The sequence below is a fragment of the Vipera ursinii genome (genome assembly GCF_947247035.1).
Source record: "Vipera ursinii genome assembly, chromosome: 15".
Lineage (NCBI taxonomy): Eukaryota > Metazoa > Chordata > Lepidosauria > Squamata > Viperidae > Vipera > Vipera ursinii.
The window spans coordinates 9150246-9173311 of NC_139528.1; the positions used below are offsets into that span (position 1 = coordinate 9150246).

A 23066-nucleotide genomic window follows, 5' to 3' on the forward strand; every position below is an offset into this window, starting at 1 on the left:
CCTCCCGGCCCTGCTGCTCGCTTTCCCGTCTGTTTGCTGCAAATGGCTGCCATCCCTGTCCTCTGTTTACCTAGTTAGCTTGCAAGCAGGGGGAAGGGGCTTGGGAAGGGGGAAAACCTCTAACTCTGTTGCATAGTAATAGTTGCCATGGAGACCATTCCCTCTGCATCCTGGCTGCCTGATGTTCCTCCTTTGGTCCTGTCTCTCCACAGATTTGAGAGAGAGGCTAGGGTGGGAGGGACACCTCCTGCCTGTCATAGAAGGATAGGTAGAAAAGGTGCCAGTCCTTGCTGCCAGCTGTCTCTTGAGGGCACCAGCAGGAGACAGCATCTCATGCCCCACGGGGTGGCCTTGGGGGCCAGTGGGACCGCAAGGAAAAGGTCCTTCCCAGTTGCCACCCACTCCCCATCTGCCCTCCTCCTCCCCCCCCCCCCCGGCAGCTCCTTGCAAGCCCAGATCCTCCTTTGCAAACTAGGTCATGCTTTCTGCCTGTCTTCCCAAGCAGCACCACGTGTAGAAGTGCCCAAGGATGCCCACCCTCTTTTCTGAAGAAGATTCCTGCACCCCACCGCCCGCCTTCCCTTCTGCCTGCCAACCTGTCCTGATGCATTTGTCTTCTTCTCCCAAGGAAATGTTCCTCTGGGCGCCCCTCTTCCTGAAGGCCCCTCGCTCTTCCACCCTTCTCTCGTCCTGGAGGCATCTCGGGGCCACTTCAGCGGGCCCTGGAGCTGACCTTGCGAGGCTGGGGTGCTCTGGGACCTGGCCTACGCTTAGCACGTGTGAAATGGCAGGCTCCCCAACCACATTCCAGCGTAGCCAAGCATTTTGTACAAGTGTGAGACAATTGTATCTTTCTCTTTAATATGATAAGTGGATCACCGGCCTCGTTTTTTGCAAGCAGTTTTTGAAAACGGAACATTTGAGGCTCAAATCCTTACTTGGCGCCAAAGTTCACCAAATGCTTAGGAGGAGGGTGGGGGGGGGCATCTCATCTCGGTTGCCTTTGCTTCTGGGGCAGGAAGGCAGGACCCCTTCCTCAGTTGCAGCTGTGCAAGCAAGTGGAGGAAGTGCCCCCCCCCCCCGCTTCTTAAGCCAGTGGATTCTGCTTGTGGTAGGAAGTATCTAGGCCGCAGGCAGAGCAGACCCAGGAGGGTTGGTGAAAGAGGTAAAAGAGGTCAGACGAGAGTGGGCAACCCTCAGCGCCTCAGCTCAAGAAAAGCTGCTGTTTCTCATGGTTCTACATTGGCCAACGCAGCACTCGAATAGCGCACCCAGTTTAGGGCAGCATATTTGAGGAAAGATGTTGAGACGCTGGGGCAGGTCTGGAGGAGGGCAACCAAGAAATCAGGACTCTGGCGCATAAAATTTGCAAGAAGCGGATGGCGATGCTGTGGGGCTTTAGCTTCAGACGTCTCCAGGGCTGCCATGTAGGCGACAGGGCAGATTTGCCCAGAACTGTTCCAGAAGAGAAGACAAGGACGGTGGGTTGAAGTGCATCGAAGCAGATTCTGGCTGGACATCGAGAAAAGATCCCTTAGGCCAGTCAAGGGGAGCAGCTGCCCTGGGAGAGGTGGACTCTCCTTTCCTGCAGGCATTTCAGCAGAGGCGGGGGAGGGGGACACCTGTTGGGGAAGCTGCAGGGGCAGCCCCGGGGAGGGGGGGTGGATTCTGGTTTTGTGATATGGGACAGATTTTGGTCAGGGGGACATTGTTCTGCTGCTGCATGTGGGCTGCTAAGGTCCTCGAGGGGTATGCCACTTTGAAACGGCTGCCACATTGTGCTGAACCCCACTGCTCTTGCCGAAGGCAGTGTTGGCACACACCAGAGCAACATGTGGGCAGAGACACTGCTGCTGATGCCATCCTCCCTTAGGTCCAGATTGATGGGCTCTGGCCTTTGCTGGGGAGGGGTCTTACATGGTGAGTGTAAGATAGGAGACGCAGCCACTGAGGAGCATGCGAATCTTGCCTGGCCTCCGTTGCTTCTTGGGCTTGGCAGAAGGGTGGTGTTGAAGGGTGCAGTGGCCTCTTGCTGGCTCCCCAGGTGCAACTTTTGGCATTGGTTGGGTGCTGTGGAAGCGGGTGCAGCTCCTGGGGGGGACCTGCCTTGGATGCAGCTGGCAGCTCTTCTCGGAATCCTGGGTTGTGCAGGAACAGGAATCTCTGTTTCTTGAGAGCAATTGACACCCCCACCTCCCTATTAAAGACTTTGGCTGCTGGATGAGGCTCTGCTCTCTTCAGGAGCCATTGCCGAAAAGGCCCCACTTCTTCCACTTGGGTTGGAGAGTCCCCTTTCCTGCTTCTGGATCACTGTGCCCCTCTTCTGGCAGGCTGGCTTTAAGACGGGGGCTCTGTTGGAAGCTCACACCTCCCGCAGCTGGCAGGTGGGCATCTCTGAGATAGGAGAAGGGCCCGGCCTGGCAGAACTCTTTCCAGCTGCCTCACCTTGCTTGCCCCACAGACTGCCAGCCATTCCCCAGCCAGCTGGGCACAAAAGCCCCTTGTGGCATCTGCTGAATGAAGTGGTGCTTTTTTCCATGGTGCTTGTGATCTGCGGCTTGATTGTATCTTCACGCACACACAGCTCCCAGTCAGGGGCACCGAGGGGGCCTTCCCGGCTGGGAGGTTTATTCCAGCCCCTGTTTTGGGGATGTGGAGTGCTTCTGTGAGTGGCAGTCGCCTCCCAGGGCAGTTTGCCCTCAGTGGGCTTCAGATGGGCTGGGCGAGACACAGCAGGACAGTCCACGCTGTCCTGGGGTGTACAGAGGATTGTTCTGAATTCGGGACATGGAGGAGATGATGGCAGGTTCTGGGGCTCTCTTTGGCTTGTAACCAGCAGCTTGGATGCCACCAGAGATCCCGTTTCACTGCTGGGACCAGAAAACACCTAAAGAGAAAAAAATGGCGGGCTGGTTGCGTTGGCTTTTTAGGAAGGGGGGGAAAGGACTAAATTGCCAGGTACAGTTGGGGGGGGGAGTTTCTTCTGGAATCCTCAGGGGTTCAAGGGGAGCCCAGCCCAACAGGCAAAGATCTACTGGGCAGCCCCACCCTTGTGGGCTTGGGGACAGTGAGGGATTGGACCCCCCGACCTCCCAGGCTGAAAGGGGGCTGCCTCTCTGGGCCTCTGCTTCTTTCAGAACGCCAAGCGCCCACGTGGCAAACGACTGTTTTGAAAGAATGACAAACCACGAATTGATGGTTGGTTGTGGCTCTTTTGTGCCTGCACAGGCCAGGTGTGTACAGTTTGCACTTCCTGTTGTGCTGTTCTGGGTTTAAGTGTTGTTAAGTGGAAACTTTCCTTCCACTTCCCTCTCCTCCTTTCTGGGGAGGGGAAAAGGGCTGGAGACCCCTGACCTTCCCCAGCGTCAGAGGCCTCTCTGTCCACCCGGGAACCATAGAATCCAACCCCCGCTCTCATCGTTATATTCTGCTATTTCTTTTACTAAGTGGTAGTATCTGGTTGTACTTATTAACTATTAATTATTCTTTTTGGCTTTTTAAAATTTTGCTGCTCATTGACCGAGCAAATATTATTGAGTGAGTGAGTGACTTAAAAAGTCATCAAGTCTAAACCCCTTCACTAGGCCGTCTCCAAGAGATTGTTATCTAGCCTCTGTTTGAAAACTGACCAGCCTTTAGTTATCCTTTTTTATTTTTGTCCGTAGGCACCTTTTTGTATTTCTGAACGCGTTTGTCCGTCGCACTGGGCTGACCTTGACTGATCTCAAAAAATTGAGTGGGCTTTGAGTGTCTCTCAGTCTGAGAGAAACTCTCGGACTGAGACGTCAGACGAAAGCTCTGGAGGAAACACCAGGTCGTGGCTGACTTGATGCAGCCTCGGCCAAGTGAGAAGCTGTGGGGCTTCTTCTAGGCAGGGGACCTGGAGATTCTTCTCTCCTGCTCCCCCACGTTGCCTGGGGGAGGGGAGAGCCCCAGTTGCCTCTGGAAAGGACAGGTGGGGAAGGGGCTGACTGGTGGGGCGTCGGGAGGCTGCCTTGCAGCCCAGCTGTAGAAAAATAATAGGCTGTGCACGCAAGCCAGGTCACCGCGGAGGGGCTGCCTTTCCTGGACTTTAGGCGCAATGGGCTTCTGCTGTGCTGTCCTTGACCCAGAGCGGCTGTCCTTGACCGGAGGAGATCAGGGTGGAATTCTGGTATATCTAGGGAGAATCAGAAGGAAAAGCAACTTCTGTTGAGAAGTAGCAATCGGAAATTGTTAGGGTCTGAATTGAGGGGTCCCCCAACATTTGCCTTTCTGCTTCCTGGGGTTTTGGGGGGAGGATTTTATCAGGAACCTGCTGCAAGATTGTCATGGCAAGGGGGAAAAGGAGGTGAACTGTGCCCACAGCGGTTTTCCGGTGTGTGTGTGTGTGTGTGTGTGTGTGTATGCATGCCAGGATCCCCAGCTGATTTTAGAGGCATTCAAAGGGGAGAGAGATGCAGCTCATGCAGCCCCAGAATGATTGGCCCTACAGATCATTTCAAACCCAGCCAAGCCATGATTTTGACCCCGTCTCCTCCCTTCTGCTTCCTTGCAGGGCTCCTCCTGTCTTTTTTATGACTCCCCGTCTGGATTTATACCAAGTGGAATATCATGAACTGAAGAAATTTGCTCTTCTGTTTTTGCCTTCTTAATTTTTTTTCTACTTTTTCCTTTTTTTAAGAAAGCTTTTTTTTGGATGATAATACTTTGAATTTTTTTCCTTTTTAAACTTTTTTTGAAATAAAAAAATAGAGGCACCTCATATCGTGAGAAGATGGGGAGGAAAAAGATCCAGATCCAGAGGATTACGGATGAAAGGAACCGACAGGTCAGTCGCGGGAAGTGGCTTTATTTGTCTGTGTCCTTAATTGATCCTGATTGATTCACGGAGGCCTCTGTCTTCTTGCTGGTACAGCAAGGAGATCAGAGCCAGGGAGATGCTTGGTGTTCCTGGCTGTGCCTGATGGGCCTCTGGTGGTCTGAGGCACCCAGAATACCATCCCTGGGGATAAGGGTGTGTCTCTGCATTTTAGGGTCACAAGGCTCTGGGATATGTAGGGCCAGGCCCCCTGAAGACTCATTTCCAGGGGCCTGGGGTCCTTTCTTGCTAATTGTGGGTCTGGCAGCTGCTTCCCAACCCTTATCCTGCTGCCTGGGACTTCAACATCCCTGGCTATCTTCTGGTCCTCGTTTGGTTGGTCATACAGTCTAGTGGTTAGACGTCAGCCAGCAAGAACTCACCAGGGAAGGCAGCCTGGAAGCCTTTGAAGCCTTCAGTTCAGAGCTGATCTGGGGTGTCACTTTTCTTTTCACATAGTCATCCGTATGGGCAAATACATTGGAAAGATTCAGTCTGGCAAAATGGACTTCAGAATCTTGTGGACAAAGTAAAGGTTTCTTTTCCGCTTTGCCAAGTGCTGGACCACTCAGTATGGTGATGCTCAAGGATATGGACTGGAAAGCCATTCCTGCTCTTTGCTCGTCTGGCTTGTAAACAGGGAACTTCAGGGTTTTCAGCTTCTTCCTCAATATTCCCGGGGATCCATCCATCCATCCAAATTTAGGATAAGGCCAGAGATCAAGGAACTAGTTTCCATTTTATGTCACCTGAGACTGCTTTATGTCATGACTAATACAAGCTGTTCTTTCCAACTTCATGTCTGACTTTATGAGGAACCCCCCAATTAAAAAAAAAAGATTACTGGATGAGACCTACTGAAACCAACAGTTAAACCAGCATTTCTGACGTTTTTTGGAATCTTTGGGTGGGGAAGATGATAGGGTGGTTCTAAACGTAGCTTCTCATATTTCTGCTTTGAAATAAATGAGGAAATTCTGGGCTTGCAGTTGTTGGGTTTCTAAGGATTCATGGATTTCTCTGGAGTGGGGAGGGGGATTAATTCTATACTGGTATTTAAGGGGAAACAGATTCCCAAGTTGACCTGGGAAGCTAAAACCATCACTTCCAAGCAAGCACTGACTTTCCTTCATCTCCCTTGAAGCAACGCAGGGGATGATGGGAGAAGTATTGGAGAAGAGCTTAGAAGGCTACGTCATGTGGTGAAGTTGGCAAGAGTTTTCTCTGCCTCTGTTACATCTTAGTGGTGGCTGTGTTTCTACAGTCCTAAACTTGAGTTAATCAACCTCCTTCTTGTGTTTGCATAACATGATATGGCCACCTAAGCTACATCCTTGCTTAACCTGGTGGTCCAGTTCATGTGAAGGAAAGGTTGGCTTCCCACAACCCCTCAAACCACAAATTACCTAACTCTCTGTTGACTTTAGTCCAGGAAGTTGTATGAACCCAGACATTGTTATCTAGTAGGCCTGTTTCAGATAATCAAGAGTTTTGAAGAAGGAAATGGTGGGCATTCCATGGACTTAAGGTAAAAGTGTAGGGTGCTTTGTAAGCTTCATCCTGAATGATTTTAGGCATTATTTTCTTGACCCAATCTGGAAGGGAGTTTGGCCACCCGTTCTCAAGAGGGGAAAGGGGAGCAAACCCGACTGAACTTCTGCGGTTTGGAAGCCCCGTCAGCCATGGTGATCTTCTCTGGTGATCAACGCATTGTCTGGCAATGTTTCCACCGCAACGTGGATGGTTATTTGAAGGATGCACTTATTGCTTTATTTGGGGAAGAAAATGACATTATAGGGAGGCTTAGGGATCTCTCTGAAATCTTAACAAGAAGCTGTTTGTGATATTATTTGTGGATTAGGTAGAGAGGTCATAAATATGCTGTCTAAGAGTTGGCCTTCGTGGCAGAAAGAAGGGGGACACGAGAAGTTACCTAGAATTGTGTGTGGTGGAGAACGTGGATGGAGAGGTATTTTCTCCGGCTCTTACCACGACAGAAAAGGACAGAAAAGTGTGCGTGCGTGTGTGCGTGCTCACATGCGTTGCCTTGTTGTGGAATCTGTTCCAACTCCCCCTTCTTGGGTGCGCCTTCCTCCGCCTTTGTCTGCCTTCCCTCAAGTGCCCCATCCTGGATCTCCCTCCCTCTTCCTCCCACTGCACCCGGCTGCCCTTGGAGCTGCCCCTCCCTGGCAGATGGCATCTGTCCCTCCCCAGGGGCTCTGCGGGCATTTGGCCCGTCCCTTCCAGCTGGGGTCCATCCGCTGCTGCCCACGCCCCAGGGGGGCCGTTTGCACCCGCCTCCCGGGCTGCAGCAGAGTCCTTCCCTGCCCTTCGGGGATCAGGATCTGAGAGTGACCTCCCACCCCTGCCCCCCGAGTGGCAGATGGCCTGCTCCCTTGGTTCCCTCTGCTCCGGGTGACCTGCCAATCCTCTTAGGAGACCTGAAGAGCCTCCTTCAGCTGGCTGAGTCCACCCAGCAGGCGGGCGAAGGCGGGGAGTGGGCAGAGGCCCAGGGGGCTGGGTGGCACTGGGAGGGGGAGGGGCCCAGGCTTGGGATGGGGGCCACCAAAGGGGAATGCTGATGCAATCAGACACCCCACCCCCCTCAGGCTGGGTCGCCACAGGGTGCTCAGAGAGGCTCCTGGGTGTCCATGTGGGATGTGCCCCCCTTTGCCTCCCCTCCTCCACTGCTCTGGAGGCGGCAGGACTCTGAAACGTCTTTCAGTCCTCTTGGACTCCTGAGGTGGCTGGCCTTGAATCCGAACAGAATCTTGAACCTTCCTCTCCCCGTTGTACCCCCAACTCCCGGCTTCCCGAACATCTGGAGGCCCATTTCAGTGGGGAGCTGAACTCCCAGGCAAAGCTGAGCTGGGGGGGTGGGGGGCCTTTGAGAAGGGCCAGCTTCATGGATCATCACAGAGGAGGAGGCCGGTGCTGCTGCTGCCATGACTACGAGCACACACGGGTTGTTCCTTTGGGGTGGGGGGGTAGAAAAAGGTCCCCCCCCCAGTTACAGGAACTCCACTCTGCACACTGCCTGTGTTCCCCACGCAGAGCGTAATTGGTGGGAACGGGCTCTGCGGACACCCAGAGGGTGAGAGGGCAAACTGAGGAAGAAATTGACACAGCTGCTCATCCATTTTAGGCCCTCACAAATCCTCTAAATAAACAAACAATAAGTTTAATCAGCTGGCTGCACATGTACCATATATGTTGTTTTTTATTTCTTTGACATCATCCGTAAGTGAAATCTCCTTCAAGCCAGCCTGGCTTCTGGTGATGCCATGGAGGCTTTCTGGGCAGAGTAATGGGAGTTTTTTGGCACTGACTTTTTCTGAGTGCTTTTCAATTTCCTAATAGTCTCCATTCCAAATCCTGGCTGGTAAACTTTGGGATGAGGTTCCATCCCTTTATTCCTGGTGACATTTCCCTTCAGTTGACAGCAACCCTGCAATATAACTATGAAGTACTGGGGGGGAAAAAGACTGTTATTTTGAGGAGAAATGCTACATTCATGTGCAAATGTGTGTGAATTTGAATAAATCAATCAAAAGTCGCATGACTGACTGAACATTCTTCATAATGTTTCTCAGCGTTCTACAGTGATTTAGAGTAGGAGTGTGCAGAATATTTTGAATTTGAACCGTTCTATGTTCCAGTCCCAAATGTCAACCTTGAAAGGCCCCGTTGCTAGAGGGAAGCGGCTGCCTTTACTGTGGGGCGGGATGTCACTACAGTTTGGGGGGTTGTTCTGAGGACATGCGGTACTTCCAAAATGATCGAAACGGGGGGGTTGGGGGTTCAGGATGAGATTCCTGCCTTCCTGGTGGCTGCTGCCTTCCTGGCTGCTCCCTTTGGGGTGGGGGGGACACGTCCTGGAGCGCGTAGCTGTCGGGAAGCTGGACCCAGAAGAAGGCTGGCTAAATCCAAGGGCCGCCACCGCTGGCTTGTCTAGGAGGGGCCCATTTCACACTAGGCAAAGGACCCAATCTGTTGAGGTCGTCCTTGGAAACAAAAAGGGTGGGCAGGTGCTGGTTTTCAAGAGGGAGACCCTCCAACCCACAGCTCCAGAGAGGTCTTTTCACAGGGGGGGGAGCAATTTCTGCACTTCCTGGTCCGCAGTGAATGATGGGGGGTGGTCTGCGAGGCAAGTGGGGAGAGAAAATATCCCAGTTATTCAAAGACTGAATCTTTCTTTTTTTAAAGAGCAGTGGAAACTTGGCGAGGCCAAATAATAACTTTGCTCTGTTGGAAAGGAGTTGTTGGGTAGGAGAAGCAAAATCCAAGGCTACCTGGGTGTGCACATACATCCCTGTGCATGCCATAGCAGTGGCTGCTCAGTGAATTTTGTGGAAGTGTTGTTGCAGGGGGGGGGAGACACAGGAGCATTTGTGATTCCTCACCATGATGAAGGAGCAGTGTGGATTTGTGATTGTGGATGAAGGAGGGCTATTAGCCCAGGGTTGGGAGTGTGATTGAGAGGCAAACTCTGCCCACTGCCAGGAGTTCGATCCTGACCGGCTTAAAGTGGACTCATCCTTCCATCCTTCCCAGGTCAGTAAAATGAGGAGGGCACCTAGGCTGATGTTTGTAAACCACTTAGAGCGGGCTGTAAAGTATTCTGAAACGGTACATGTAGCCCTCGCCTTAGGACCACGTTTGAGCCCAAAATTTATATTTCTAAGTGAGACATTTGTTAAGTGAGTTTTGCCCCATTTTGCAACCTTTCTTGGCACAGTTGTTAAGTGAATCACTGCAGCTGTTAAATTAGTAACACGGTTGTTAAGTGAATCGGGTTTCCCCATTGACTTTGCTTGCCAGAAGGTTACAAAAGACGGTCGCATGATCCCAAGACGCTGCGACTGTCATAAATATGAACCAGTTGTCAAACATCCTAATGGAAATCACATGACCGCGGGGATGCTGCAGTGTTCAAAAGTGTGAAAAATGGTCATAAGTCACTTTTTCCAGTGCCGTTATAACTTTGAACGGTCACTGAATGAACTGTTGTAAAGTGGAGGACTGGCTGCATATAAGTCCAAGTGCCTCTGTGGGTCATCGGCCAAGGACCCGGCCTCCTTCACGATGATGTGTCACTGCTGGCTGAGCACTGAGCTCTGTGTGTGTCCTTGGAGAGGTGCCCAGCCAGGGTTCGGGTGCAGCACAGTTGCACTCCTAGAGCAGGGCAGGTGGGCGGCTTTGGTGGCTTTCAGACCTGCAGCTGCTCTGCAGAGAAATGGATACGAGACCCTTTGCAGGAAACTGGGATCCAGTGGATTTGCTGCGGCTGCTTTCCCCTAGCTGAGCTGCTGGATCCACCCCTGCTGGATCAACCTGCCTTCCTGGGGGTGGGGGTGGTGTTCCAATAATAATCGCAATTGCGGACTTGATGAAACGTGGCTGGTGATGGTCCCACACCAAGTCTAGCTTTTATCTTCTGGCAGAGGCAACATCTGGAATGAGGGAGGTTGCTATCAATGCCTCGTCCTAGGCAGATGTTTCCTCTTGCCTCCCGGTTCTCCCTGACTGCCCCCTTGCTGGAAGGAGGAAGGTCCTGTTTGATAGGAGCGCCCCAAATGTTTGATGGAGCCGCAGAAGGAGCCTGGGGCTGTCCTCAAGGTCCCCCGACTGATCCCCTGTGCTGCTTGGAATCAGTGGGTGGGTCACAAGGTGCTTAGGTGGATTCTTGCTGCTTACTGGTCCCAGAGATCCCCCCCATTTGGGGAGGAGCTCCAGGGCTTGAAATGTCGGAAGAGACATCCAGAGTCCATAAAGATTACTCCCTCGGTGTCAGGAAGAGCAGCAAAATGCATTTCTCCATCTTGTGCTATCTTCAGGCTGCCGGCCAGCAGCTTTGGCTGAGGTGACCTGGTTTCTCCTGGGAAGCCCCTGCAAGGCTGCTGCAGATAACGTCCCCGGGATCCGCTCTGAGCTGGATTATCTGGACCCTCTCTGATGATCTGTGGCAGGGAGGGGGTCTCTCCTCAGAGCTGCCCACCCTGGGATCCTGGGGCGGAGGTGAGGAATGGGAGGGCCAGTGCCCCGCCGAAGGCTCCTCCCTCCTCCAGGGCCTTTTGGGTGGGGGTGAGAGAGAGCCTTCCTCCGTCTGAGCGACAGAGGCCCCTGGGTCTGCTCGCAGGGACCTTCTGGGGGAAATTCAGGCAGCTGATAGCCCTTCCCAGCCCTGGAGGCTACAGGACTGCCTCTTCCCACGTTTCTCCCCCTTCTCCTGGGTTGCTCAGGCCCCTTTCGGGCCCCTTTCTTGGCACCCCCGCCCTTGGGAGCAGGTCCCCGGGAGGCTGGGGCAGCTCTGGCAATCTCGGCTCCTGACGGGGCCTGGAAAGCCCTGGGGCTATTTCCCTGCGCCGGAGGTGAGTGGGGGGGGTTGTCACCCCAAGCCTCAGCTTATGCAGGACGCTTAGCTTGGATCACAGTTTGATCACTACGTTGTTTTATTGTTCAGTTTGGGTGGTCTTTTGCTGGTTGCTTTATTCAGCGCCCAGAATAATGTATTTGCAGTAGAGGTTCAGTTATTAAATGAGTAAATCTTTGCAGGGTTCCTGGGAAAAGCAGGGAAGATGCTTGGCGGGCTGGGATGTTCTGAGGAGCCCCAAACGAATAGAGGCTCCCCCCTGAATTAGGGCCTTGGCAGTCGGCCCCTTTCCCTCTCCCCTGTCAGCTGGGGGGGAGGGGGGGTTCTGTGCCCCCCCCCCGCTGTGAGTGTTGGATGTCAGGGGTGCATCTGCTCCGTGCAGGCGGTCAGCTGCCTTACAGGGCCAGGGGAGACGGCCTGCAGGTTGCTCTCCTGGTAGATCTCTCTGCTCACCGCAGAACAGGGGTGTGTGGTGGATCCACTGGGCAACTCTGAGCCCACTTTGGAGGGTGCAGCCCTGCCAGTGGGATGCCCTGGGAGGGCAGCTCCTAGAGATGATGGCAGGCACAGCCTGGCTTTAGTGGGCGTCTTGGCAAGATTAGCATCTAATCCTATCTTCACCCAGAGAGGGCTGAGCTGCAGCAGGCCCTCCCCGCTGGCATTCCCCACCCCCGAACGGACACCTTGGGGGAGCGAGCTACGGGCAGCCGCTGGGCGGGGGGAGGCTCTGTTTCACTGGGGCGGGAGAGGCCCACCGCTTTCACCCCGATGACACTTGCAGGAGGCTCAGAGCAGAGGTCCTGGCGGCAGAGCTGCCTGTGGTCAGCCTTGGAAAGTGCCGCACCTGGGCACCCCCAAAAGGCAGCGGGAGCCTGTGCCAGGCTGGCAGCCTCCAGCCAAGAGCTTATGTCCCAGAGGAAGAGGATTTGATGGCCCTCTTAGACTTAAAAGGTTAATGCCGCCAGATGAGGAACTAAACCCTGTCCTGGCTTAAAGGGCAAGCAGAGGGAGAGGTTTTGCCGCCTGCCTGGTGGGATGCCGGCTCAGCTCCCGGCAGGGTCCAGGGGTCTCGTTTTGCGAAGACCCCACGGGGGACCCTCGGCAAAGTCAAAACTAGCCCAGCTGACCTGGAGGAACGATTCCCCATGAAGCGAAAGGCAGAGGAGCAGGAAGCTCCCTCGGAGCTGGGTTCAAATTCCCTCCCAGCTGAGCTGCAAGACTGGTTGGCTGTTCCTGGAGTCCACGAATGACTGAACCAGACCGCATGAGGCCCTGCTCTTCTCCCCAGACCCTCCGGGGCCCACGTCCCAGGGATGGCAAGAGGAGGAGGGCAGGTGCCTCCCTGGCTCGCCCATGACTTTAGTGTGCCACCTTCCTTTATTGGGAAACGAAAAGTGGCTGCAAATACGTCAATAGGGACAGGAGAAGGCCAGACGCTCGTCGCTGGAATCCCATCGTTTTTCAGCTACGTTATTTGTCCTCCTTTTGATCGGTTGATTGTGGCCTTGCAACACCTTGTGCCTTAACGTCACATTCCTCTGCCCGGTCGTGCCATTGTCTCCCAGACAATTGTGCAAAGCAGAAAAAAATGATGCATTCTGAAGCATGGAATGTTCTGTAGCAAAATAATATGCGAATGCAACATGTTTGGCTATTCAGTACGCTCACGCTGCCTGCAGAAGGCCGTTCCTACCTGTCTGTCTTGTTCTGTAATACCTGCCCTGGCTGGATCTAGTGGGTCTCTTCTGCCAGCCCACCTACCGTGGGCTGCTCCTGACCCTGAGGACGAGGCCGCTCCTGTCTGTCCAGCCACCTCTTCAGACATGCACAGAATCTCCAGCCCTACCATTTAGCCTGAAGAGAGGGATGGATGCTTTCCCCAAGGGCAATTGGGGGTTGATCAGAATCGTAGACTCTTAGGGCTGGAAGGAGCCTCCTTTTTGCCGTCTTCAATCAGAATAGAGGTGGAAGGGACCTTGGAGGTCTTCTAGTCCAACCCCCTGCTCAAGCAGGAGTCCCTATACCATTCCAGACTAGTGGCTGTCCAGTCTCTTCTTAAAAACCTCCAGGGACGGAGCACCCACAACTTCTGGAGGCAAAGCTGTTCCATTCGATAATTTCTCTCTTTGATCAGTTTCCATCTATTTTTTTGTCCTGCCCTTTGGTACTTTGGAAAATAAGTTGACCCCCCCCCCCTTCTTTGTGGCAGCCCCTCAAATACTGGAAGACTGTTATCATGTCTGCCCTAGTCCTTCTTTTCTCTAGACTGGCCAAATCCAAATCCTGCAACCGTTCTTCATATGTTTTAACCCCCAGGCCTTTGATCATCTTAGTTGCTCTTCTTTGCACTGTTCCCAAAGTCTCAACATCTATTTTGTAGCGTGGTGACCGAAACTGGATCCAGGATTCCAGGTGTGGCCTCACTAAGGCTTCGTAAAGTGGCACTAATACTTGACGTGATTTTGATTCTATGCCTTTGATTATACAATTGATTACAATTGATTACAATTGATACAATTGATTATACAATTGTATTACTTTTTTGGCTGCTGCCGCACACAGCTGGCTCGTGTTTAAGTGATCATCCGCTAGGACTTCAAGGTCTCTCTCACAGTTACAGACACCTTCCCCCCCCCCCAGTTTTTGCTGTGAAGTTTTGACCAGCCAGGCTGCTGGTAGTTTGCTGATGCTGCCGAGATGCCACTTTCCTGGGGCCCGGCAGCCTTCAGGGTCTGAGGAGCACCCAATGCTGAGTGACATGTCAGATTGCTTTCTTCGGTCATGCTCTAAAGGAGCTTGTTGACAGTGTTTAGAGGAGTTTGGGGGCCTCCCCGTAGACCTGGGGTCTCCACCTGTGCAACTGTCTTTGCTGTTTGTTTGTTTGTCTGCTAAGGAGCAATTGCTTTTGATAGGATGCAGCCTCTTTCCATGGGGGAAAATGGGCTTCTGGCTTGTGCAAGCGCTGCCTGGCTGGCATGGCAAGGGCCTGAAGGAGATGCCAAGGCTTTTCACAGCAGAAAAAGAGGCAATTTGCTCAAATACGGGGAAGGGGTAGAACGGATGGCAGAGGGCCTGGAGAGAGGAAGGAAGCTGACTTTCCTCTCTGCCCCTTCTTCAGATTTCCCCTCGCCAGACCTCCCAGGGGGGCCTCCTTTGAATCTGACCCCTTCTCACCCACATCTGCAGTGGGAGGCGGCGGGTGCCTGGTGCACGGCAGCCTGTCAGGTTTTCAGCCGTGTCTGTGCTGAAAACCCTGCACATAAGCAGGCCCAGGCTGATGAAAACAGGAAGGCGGCTGTTTCTATGCCTTCTGCCACCGGCTGCTTTGGAGGAGGTTTTATCTCCTGGCTTCAGTCCTGCAGGAACCGGTGCTGCCCCTTTGGGCCCCCCAGGCTGCCTGGCCCACTCTGGGCTGCAGAGAGCTCTGCCCCTTTGCCTCCTTTGCCCAGGCAATGGGGGGGGGGGGAGTGGATGAAAAGTATCTTGCTGCAAACATCTGTGCCTCCACATTATGTTTGCGGTGGGTTTTTCCCTTCACAGCATCTGTGCACACATTTGTTTATTATTTGTTTGTTTACGGCGGTTCGTTAATGGTTCAGTTGCAAATGCCTCTGAGTGGCTTTAAGCAAGCAATGGAAATGTTAAGATGGAAGCACTAGAGCCGGTGGCCGGCAGCGTCCACTACTGGTGAGGATTCCCTTCTGCAGAGTCGTCATGTTTCCAGAGGGGAGGGGTCCTGGATATTTGGGGCCGGCTGTTCCACGGAGGAAGCCACCACTGAGAAGGCCCCGCAGAAGTCCCTCTCTTGGTAGGGGACCATTCAAGGATCCCCTCGTCCTGAACTGAAAGGAAGGCTCCAAAAAGAACAGCCAGCATCTTGAATGGCACCCGGGAGCTGATTTGGCAGGGGGGATCTAGGGAAGTCACGACTCCCTGGGTTGCTGCAAGTTCATGCCAGATGAAGCTTCCAGATGTCATTGAGTTTGGCCCTGTCCAGCATCAGGCAGGGACAAGCTTGCTGAAGCCTCGCCCTCCTTCTGTCATTCGGCCTTCAAGTCTACTTGGGGGCAGAGAATGGCCCGAAGAGAGGAATTATCCTCCCTTGAAATAAGAGCCAGTTGTGCGGCAGTTTCAAGGCTGGGGGGCCACTGGCAGCATCTCCCTCCCTCGGCCCGAGAGGCTCTGGGGCGAAACGGTGCACAAGAGCAGCCGAGGGACATCACCACGTCCCTCTGACCAGGCTGGCCGTACGAAACCCACCGATCCGTGGCAGGTACAGATCTTGTCCATTGAGCAGCCAAAGGAAGCTGACGGAGGACAGGCACGAAGACGAAGACGAGGCCAGAGAGCTGCCCTTGGGGGCGACAGCTTTATTGCGCCTCCCACAAGAGGGATCTAACGGGCGGCCACCCCAAGGTCAGCCAAGGGCAAGCCCCGATCGGGGAGGGGGCCCTGTCTCACCTGGCAAACTCCTGTCCTCCTGTCCTCGGCTGCAGACCCCAGCCCGGACTTTGAAATGTAGCTTTAATGTGACCTTTTTAAATCCCTGGGGAGTGGCAACAGAAGCAGACTCAGGCTCTGTCTTGAATGCTGGGTGCCTTTGCTCAGGAGGGTGTAGGGGACTCCTTTCTCCCTTCCCCAGAGGGGCTCACGCGGACAGCAGCCTCCTCTGGGTTTTCTGGGTAGGGGTCTCCTTGACCTGCGCCCAGCCCTCTTCTTCTCCCTCTGCCGCTGGGTCCCTGAGGACCAGCCACGCCTGGGAGGGAAGGGCTGACGGGCCTGGTTTTCTCCTCTACTGCTCCCAGCGCCTGGAGGGGCCCTGCTGAGCAAGGCCCTTTTCTCCCCTCCCAGAGGCCGAAGCCAGAGGAGTGTGCCGAGGGGGGGGCGTGTGGGCCCTCCCGGAAGATGAGGGGGGGAGCACATATTCCCCCTGTTCTGGGAACGAGGGGCTGCCCCATCCAGAGTCGGAAGGCTCCATCCCGATGAGAAGGCCGCTTCCTGGCAATTGGGAACCCGGCATTTCCTGGGCGAAGGACATTTTTCTCCCGTTTTCCACAAAACCCTCTTTCCAGCGTGCAGCTTCAGGACATGCAGAGAGGCTGCCTGGAACACAAAGCAGGGCAAGGCTTCCCTGGCTTGAGAAGAGGGTATCTAAGGGTCTTGGGTGCTGGGTTCAGATTCAGCAGAGGGTGCTCCTATTGTAACCCCTGCTAGGAAAGCTGGACTCCGGCTGGGCTGGGCGTTGGCTTGCTTGACTTTGCCAAGGCTCTGGAGAGAAGCCCGTCTGTCTTCCTCTCCCCCATCCCCCCATCCCCTGCCCAGGATTTGGGAGGTCAGCGTAATCCTGCCCTTCAGTCCACCCCTGGTTGCAGCACGCCCTTGCCACCCCTGTGGTGATGGGGGGGCTCGGCAGCCTTGCCCTGGCCGGAGAAGGGAAGTGGCTGCCTGCCGCTGACCTCCGAGCACTCTTGCCCACCGCTGCTGCCGCCACGGAGCCTGGCCACGTGACTGCCCAGCAGAGGAAGGACTGAAGCTGATCCCACTTCCAGGGGAGTGGGGGAGGCACGGCGGTGTGTCCTTCATCACTCCAGTGCGTGGAAAGGCGATTAAGACTCGATCTTGTTAACCGCTTTGGAGCCTCTGCTGGCCATGGAGACATGTCTCCCTCCCACCCCTCTGCTCCAAGGCTGCCTCCCTTGAGCTGGTGAGCCATGTAGCCCCTCAGCTGGTGGGCAAATGAAAGCTGAATTCAGGAGAGTCCCGTGGGTGCAATTGACCATTGTCGGCTGGGCCTGGTTCTTGCCACAGACCGGCCTCGTGACGGTGCCTGTTAGGATGGTTTAGAAGGCCTCCTTAGAGCCAGATCAAGAGCCGAGGAAGTCTGCTGAGATGCCTGCTGGGAGGAAGGTCCCAGCATGGGGGAACTGCAGCCATCAGGGTTGGGTTGCTGTGTGGAAAGACGATGGTTGGTCCCCTCTGTCCCCCACTGCTTCTATTGTGTCCCGCTTAGGAAAATGACTCCTGAAAAGCATCCTAAACAAAGCACAAAGAAAACAGCCACTGTGAAGCTCTAGAAACAAGCTTTCGGTAGGCTTTCGTTTGCCATTATTTCTTTGGTTGTGGTTTAGCCTCTGATGTTGGGTTGCTAGTTCTGGATTGCAAATCTCTAGAGGGCCACTAGATGCCAGCAAAGGTTTTTCTGGATCGCTCTGGTGCCTTCTGGTGGAATCTTTGGATTCAGGCAATGTGCAAACCTCAGGAACCCCATCAGTGGTGGTTAGTTCTGACTGCATAGTGCATGTTCAGCTTCTTAAAAAACTCTGAAAATTAAGAAGAGTGGTTTCCAGAACACAAACTTGTTTTAGAGAAGAAATCCAAAAGAGGGTGGCCATTTAATTATTGATATGAAGCAGAAATTTCACAGAAGTAAAGAAAGAATATTCAGTCTTTCTTAATTGTTTTCCTCAGCCTTTGACTTAATAGAATAGAATAGAATAGAATAGAATAGAATAGAATAGAATAGAATAGAATAGAATAGAATAGAATAGAATAGAATAGAATAGAATAGAATGGGAGCTTGGAGGCCTTCTAGTCCAGCCCCAGTGACTGTGCCGTTTGAAAGCCCCCTATCCTTTGGTGTGCTTTTTAGGATGAGGAGGATCCCTTGGTTACTGTGGTGCTCCTCTAGATCTTGTCTTCTGTTCTGAGAAGAGTCGGGAAAGAGTGTTTCCCTTCTCCATCATTCCCCCCCCCCAACCTGCAATCCGAGCATTTGGCTGAAAAGGTGTCAACCAGGCAACCTCCATAAGCTCTAAAATGCTTTGCTCAAGCATGAAAGCCGGCTCTGTTGTGATGGGCAGTCACACTCGCTGGCAGGACAGGTCAGGCTGGCTGAGAGGTGACTTCTGGGGATGATGTGGGCAGGGCTGACCCCGAAGCCCTCCGTGGGAGAAAAGGCTTTTGCTTTTTAAAAGCAAGGGCAGAAGCTGGGAGCCAGGCTGGGAAGAGAAGTGGGGCTTATTCCGTCTCTCCAGAAGCCTCGGAATTAATTGCCACAAATCATCGCCAGGGATCTGGAGGAAAAGCCCAGGATTAGTTGAGACAGAGGGAACTTTTTTTAAGGACTTTTGTATTTATTCTCTTTGTACAAATCCAGTAACTGTACATTTTATGCAACTTGGATCTCTTGCTGACAGAGTTGTTCTTAAGCACAGAGGCCAGCATCATCCTATAATCTGCCTTCTTTCCTCATAATTAAATACCGTTTTTTTCTGCCAGATCCTTTTAAGTGATCATCTAAGATTTGAACACATTTTCGTTTTTATTGCCTTTACCACTAAATGTTTGGAATGTCACTTAAAGCTAAAAAAAGATTCTGTCTCTTCTTTTTTTAAAACAAAATGATTTCATTTACCTCTTATGAGAACGTCCTAACTCTTGAAGGACGGATTGATTCTACCAGGGCTACACGGCCAGGGATGGTTATAGAATTTATTTCATTTTATTTATTTATTTTATTTATTTAATTAGATTTCTATACTCAGGGCCTTTCCCCCCCTTTTGCCAAAAAAAGCAGCCCAAGTTGCGGGATCGTTGTCCCATATCAGAGTTAGGGGTAGCACCCCAGATTGATGTCCCCTGGAAGAGAAGCAGTGACAGCCACTGAATCTACCCCGGGGGGCGGGCTAATGTGGCCCCCCAGGAGATTTGCAGTTCTTCAGTTTGGGTTCTAAAGCCTTTCCTGGACACTGATGTCTTCCTTCAAGGGCAGGAACCGCAGCAGTTTCCTTCCAGAGGGGAAAGGGGGGGATTTTATACCCTAACCTTAAAGCAGGAGCCTTTAATGTTGGAGCTTCTTTCCCCATTGCCCACTTGCCCAAAGGAGGTGAAACCGGTCAGTTTATCCACAGCAAAAAGGAACAAAGGGACTTCCAGAAAAAACCCAGAAAAAGGTAGAATTTTTTTTTAATCCCATTTATATCCCGCCCTTCTCTGAAGACTCAGGGCGGCTTACAAGCTTAGCAGTAGCCTTCATTCTATGTATATGCCTGCTTATTAGGGCTTTCACACACACACCAAGCGGCATTATTACAAAGTCAGCTTATTGCCCCCAACAATCTGGGTCCTCATTTTACCTACCTGGGAAGGATGGAAGGCTGAGTCAACCTTGAGCCTGGTGGGACGCGAACCTGCACTAATTGCAGGCAGCTGGTGTTACTTAAGGAGGCATCAGCCCACTGCTCCACCAAAGAACCTCAACTGAAATTTTCTAGTGCAATCCTCCTGAAACCTGCTTCCCACCTGCTCTTTCATCTGCAGATAAGAAGTTGGGCTCACAGGTCAGAGATGCTCCGCATTTTATTTCTTTATTATCCAACAGCTTCCCTCTTTTTCCTTAACACACATTTTGTGTGCACAAAAAATTGCCAACTGAAGCTAAAACCTGCCTTAATGAGGGCTCTCCCAATGGCTGGGGGGGGGGGGCTGAAGTCTGTACAGGAGGCCTCAACCAGCAGGGGGTGGGGGAGCCATGAGGCTTCTGCTCTCCTCCGAGTTTCGGCTTTTCCTGCTTGCTTCACTTCTGGGGGGGGGGAGTCTCTCTGCACAGGGCTGGGACACAGTCAAGGTCCTTCCGTGCGATGCTTCACCAGCAGGCCTCAGCGTTGTACAACAAGGAAGCTTAGTCGAGGCAGTGTAGGTCCTGCATAACGCAAATCCTCGTCGTTTTTCAGCGCACCCCGAGGCAGCCTCCATCTTGAGAGGCTCTCCTGAGAAGCCCCACGCAGAAAGGGGTGTCGGGGCCGAGGCGGAGAATTTAGCTCCACTCCCAGATTATCTCCCGATCCTGGCTCCCCAACCCTGGGGCGGGGGAGGGGGGGATCTGGATGGCTTCGGGCTTGGAGCGGATCCTCCGGGCTGCCATCTCCCTGCGCTGATGCTGCTCGCTCTCTGCTGCTGCAGGTGACCTTCACCAAGCGGAAGTTTGGGCTGATGAAAAAGGCCTACGAGCTGAGCGTCCTCTGCGACTGCGAGATCGCCCTGATCATCTTCAACCACTCGAACAAGCTCTTCCAGTATGCCAGCACAGACATGGACAAGGTGCTGCTGAAGTACACCGAGTACAACGAGCCCCACGAGAGCCGGACCAACGCAGACATCATCGAGGTGCCGTGCCCCATCCTCGCCCGGGAGGGGGGGTGTCCCGCTGGTGGGCTAATCCTCCATGCCGGCCTGCAGAGCCCCCTGCCCAGCCGTGCAGGAGACTGGCTGGAGAGCCTTGCTTAGTTCAGTGGATGTGAGCCATGCCGGGCAGAGTTTTAGCCTTGCTCCAGGGCCATTGAGCCGTGCCCAGAGAAAGGAGCAAACCTAATCAGGCTTGCACAGATTCAGCTGCGCTACCTTGCACCGGCTCCATTCAGCCCCAAAGGAGACAACCTTCAGCAGTGGCTCCGGCGTGGCGTGATTCTTCCTGGGATAGGGAGGGAGCTTAGTCAAGGGGCTTGGACCGTGGTCAGCTTAGGGCCGCCACTGTGGCCACGCAGAGTGTGGATCCTGCATGCTCAGGAGGGCTGGCCAGAGGTCAGCGAGAGAGTCCTGGGATGGAGCCGGTTGGCCTCTGGGCTTTCGGAGGACCGGTCCAGCCCTCCGACCCTCTCTGTGCCCGAAGGGCTTCCCAAAGAGGGACCAAGTGAGACGCCGCTGCTGCCAATTCTTTGTCACCTTTCAATGAAAACTTGCCCGTGGGTGGCTCTCTCTGTGCTTGGCAGGATCTAGACAAATGAATGGTTTGGCTGGGTAATTATTGACATTACAAGTGAGCAGAAATTAAGGCACACAAAACCTTTAGTCATTCAATTTATCTGCTCAAGATGGGAGAGAATAGGAAGGGGGAGGGAGAGGAATCATTCTGCAGGGAGGTTTCGTGCCAGGTGCACACTTAGGCCCTCACTTGCACTCCCTCATTCACATGTACGCGCTCACACGCGCACACACACACACACACACACAGTCACTGCAAGTGGAATAAAATATAAAGAGGTCTAGAATTTGAGAGTCATTTCCCATTTGAGGAGCTGTTTAGAAAGCTGTTTAGCTGCCCTTTGTTGATTGCCTTTCAAAGTCCACCCTGGGGCTAGGAGGGAGAGTCTGACTTGGCTTCTCCCTTTTCTGCACCAGGCTGCCCATCACCTTCCAGGCCTCCCCACAAAACCGGTCTCCTGCAGGGCTGCTGAAGACCCTGCCATCTGGGGCGTGTGAGGCTTTGGAGGGGTCCTTGGGGGTCTTTGCCCTGATTGGCCATCCAGGAGAATCCTCGGCTGTCCTGTCCCACCAGCCCCAGGCAGCCTTAAGCCAGGGCATCGACTGTGGCAAGCAAACAAGAATTGCTCCCCTCGTTTCCCCTAAAGCCTCAGGTTGGTCGAAGGCGCGTTTCCAGGTGGTCTGGTTCTCTGCCATTTAAGGAAACGTGGAAGGTGTCGAGGAGCTGCTATGATAAACTCCTCTCACTGAAAAGCCCCCCTCTTGGCCCTCCCCTGCACGGCCCCCGGCTTCTCTCCAGATCAAGGGCCACCCTGGGCTGGTTTGGCACTTGACTCAAAGCTGCCAGGAAAGTCATTTGGGGCAGAGGAGAAGCAAAATGGGTTAATCCAGGTAAGGCCGACACCCTGGGGCCAGGAAACCAACTGATCCGAGGGAAGGATTAGGATTGTCCTAGATAGGGCGGCCTTCCCTGGGGTCCTTGCCAATCTGTGTGTGTGTGTGTGTGTGTGTGTGTGTGTGTGTGTGTGTGCCACTTTTCCTGCTGGCATCATGGTCCCCGCCTTCCAGAAGGGCAGTCTCCATACAGAAGGTGCCTCCTTTCCGAATCCAAATGGAAATGCTATCCTATCCTTGGGAGCATTTTTCTTCCAAATTTCTTTAACGACCTTGAGTATTTTGAATAATTTGAACTTTGAATATTTTTTGACCAACCTTGAATATTTTCTTGCTTAACATGACAGTTATGTTGGGGACAATGTACAAAGGAGAGCTGGGTCATTGTGGCTGGCAGAACAATCCCCACATCCGTGGGTGCCGTGGACCCAGAGCTGAGTGATGCACTGGGGGCTTCTTGCCTGAAATTTGTGCACTGTGCACTCTCCCATGTGCTGCCCTTGAGCCAGACTTTCCTCGTTCTGCAGATGTTTCTCTCCTTTTCCTTGCCCTGCTGCACAGCTTTCATTTTCTCCCTGAAAAATTCCATTCTCCGTGTTTCCGCCCACACTTCTAGCCCAGTCTGTTTCAACTTCCCCCCTCCTTTTCCGAATCTTAGCGCCCCCCCCCGCCTCATCTGGCAGGGGTCTGCAGTCCCTCTCCCAAAGGCCACCTGAGCCACTGCCCTGGGCCTCGGGCGTGCAGGGCAGCCGTGGCCCTCGTCCACCCTCAGCTTCTGGCACAAGGTGCCCTGCTCGTTTGCCAGGGGGGCAGCAAAGGGCTGCAGAAAGATCCTGCTTGGCCCAGTTTTATTTGCAGGGGGGGCAATCCAATGGCAATAAGAAGCAGAGGGAGGATGGAGGAGGAATCATGGGGAGAGCTTATCTTCCTTGGCACAAACTTTCTGACTGAGATGGGTGGCCCAGTGTGGGGGTTGGGCTCAGTGAAAGTAGGCCTCAGCAAAACCCTGGCGGTTGGTGGCCATTTTGTGAGGCTGGTGAGGCTTTGCTGCGTTTTCCCCTTTTGATTGCCTTCCCCCCCCCCCCCCCCGCTTCCTGATCTCTTGGGATGGCTCTTGCTCCCCCCGTCCGAGTTCAAGCCTTGGGGTCTTCCCTGAACTTGGGGAGAGGGTGCCTCTTTGTTGCTTACAACCCCCCCACA

General features: G+C 53.4%; 1 protein-coding gene across 6 annotated transcripts in view; it reads left to right on the forward strand.

Annotated features, from left to right (window-relative positions):
- Nucleotides 1-23066, forward strand: part of MEF2D (myocyte enhancer factor 2D) — an 81197-nt gene that overhangs the window by 41988 nt on the left and 16143 nt on the right. For all 6 annotated transcript variants that reach the window (XM_083374420.1, XM_083374425.1, XM_083374422.1 and 3 more), the window contains exons 2-3: nt 4538-4810; nt 20175-20378. In XM_083374420.1, coding sequence (XP_083230546.1) covers nt 4757-4810; nt 20175-20378 — 258 coding nt within the window. In that variant the 5' untranslated portion in view covers nt 4538-4756. The remainder of the gene's footprint in view (nt 1-4537; nt 4811-20174; nt 20379-23066) is intronic.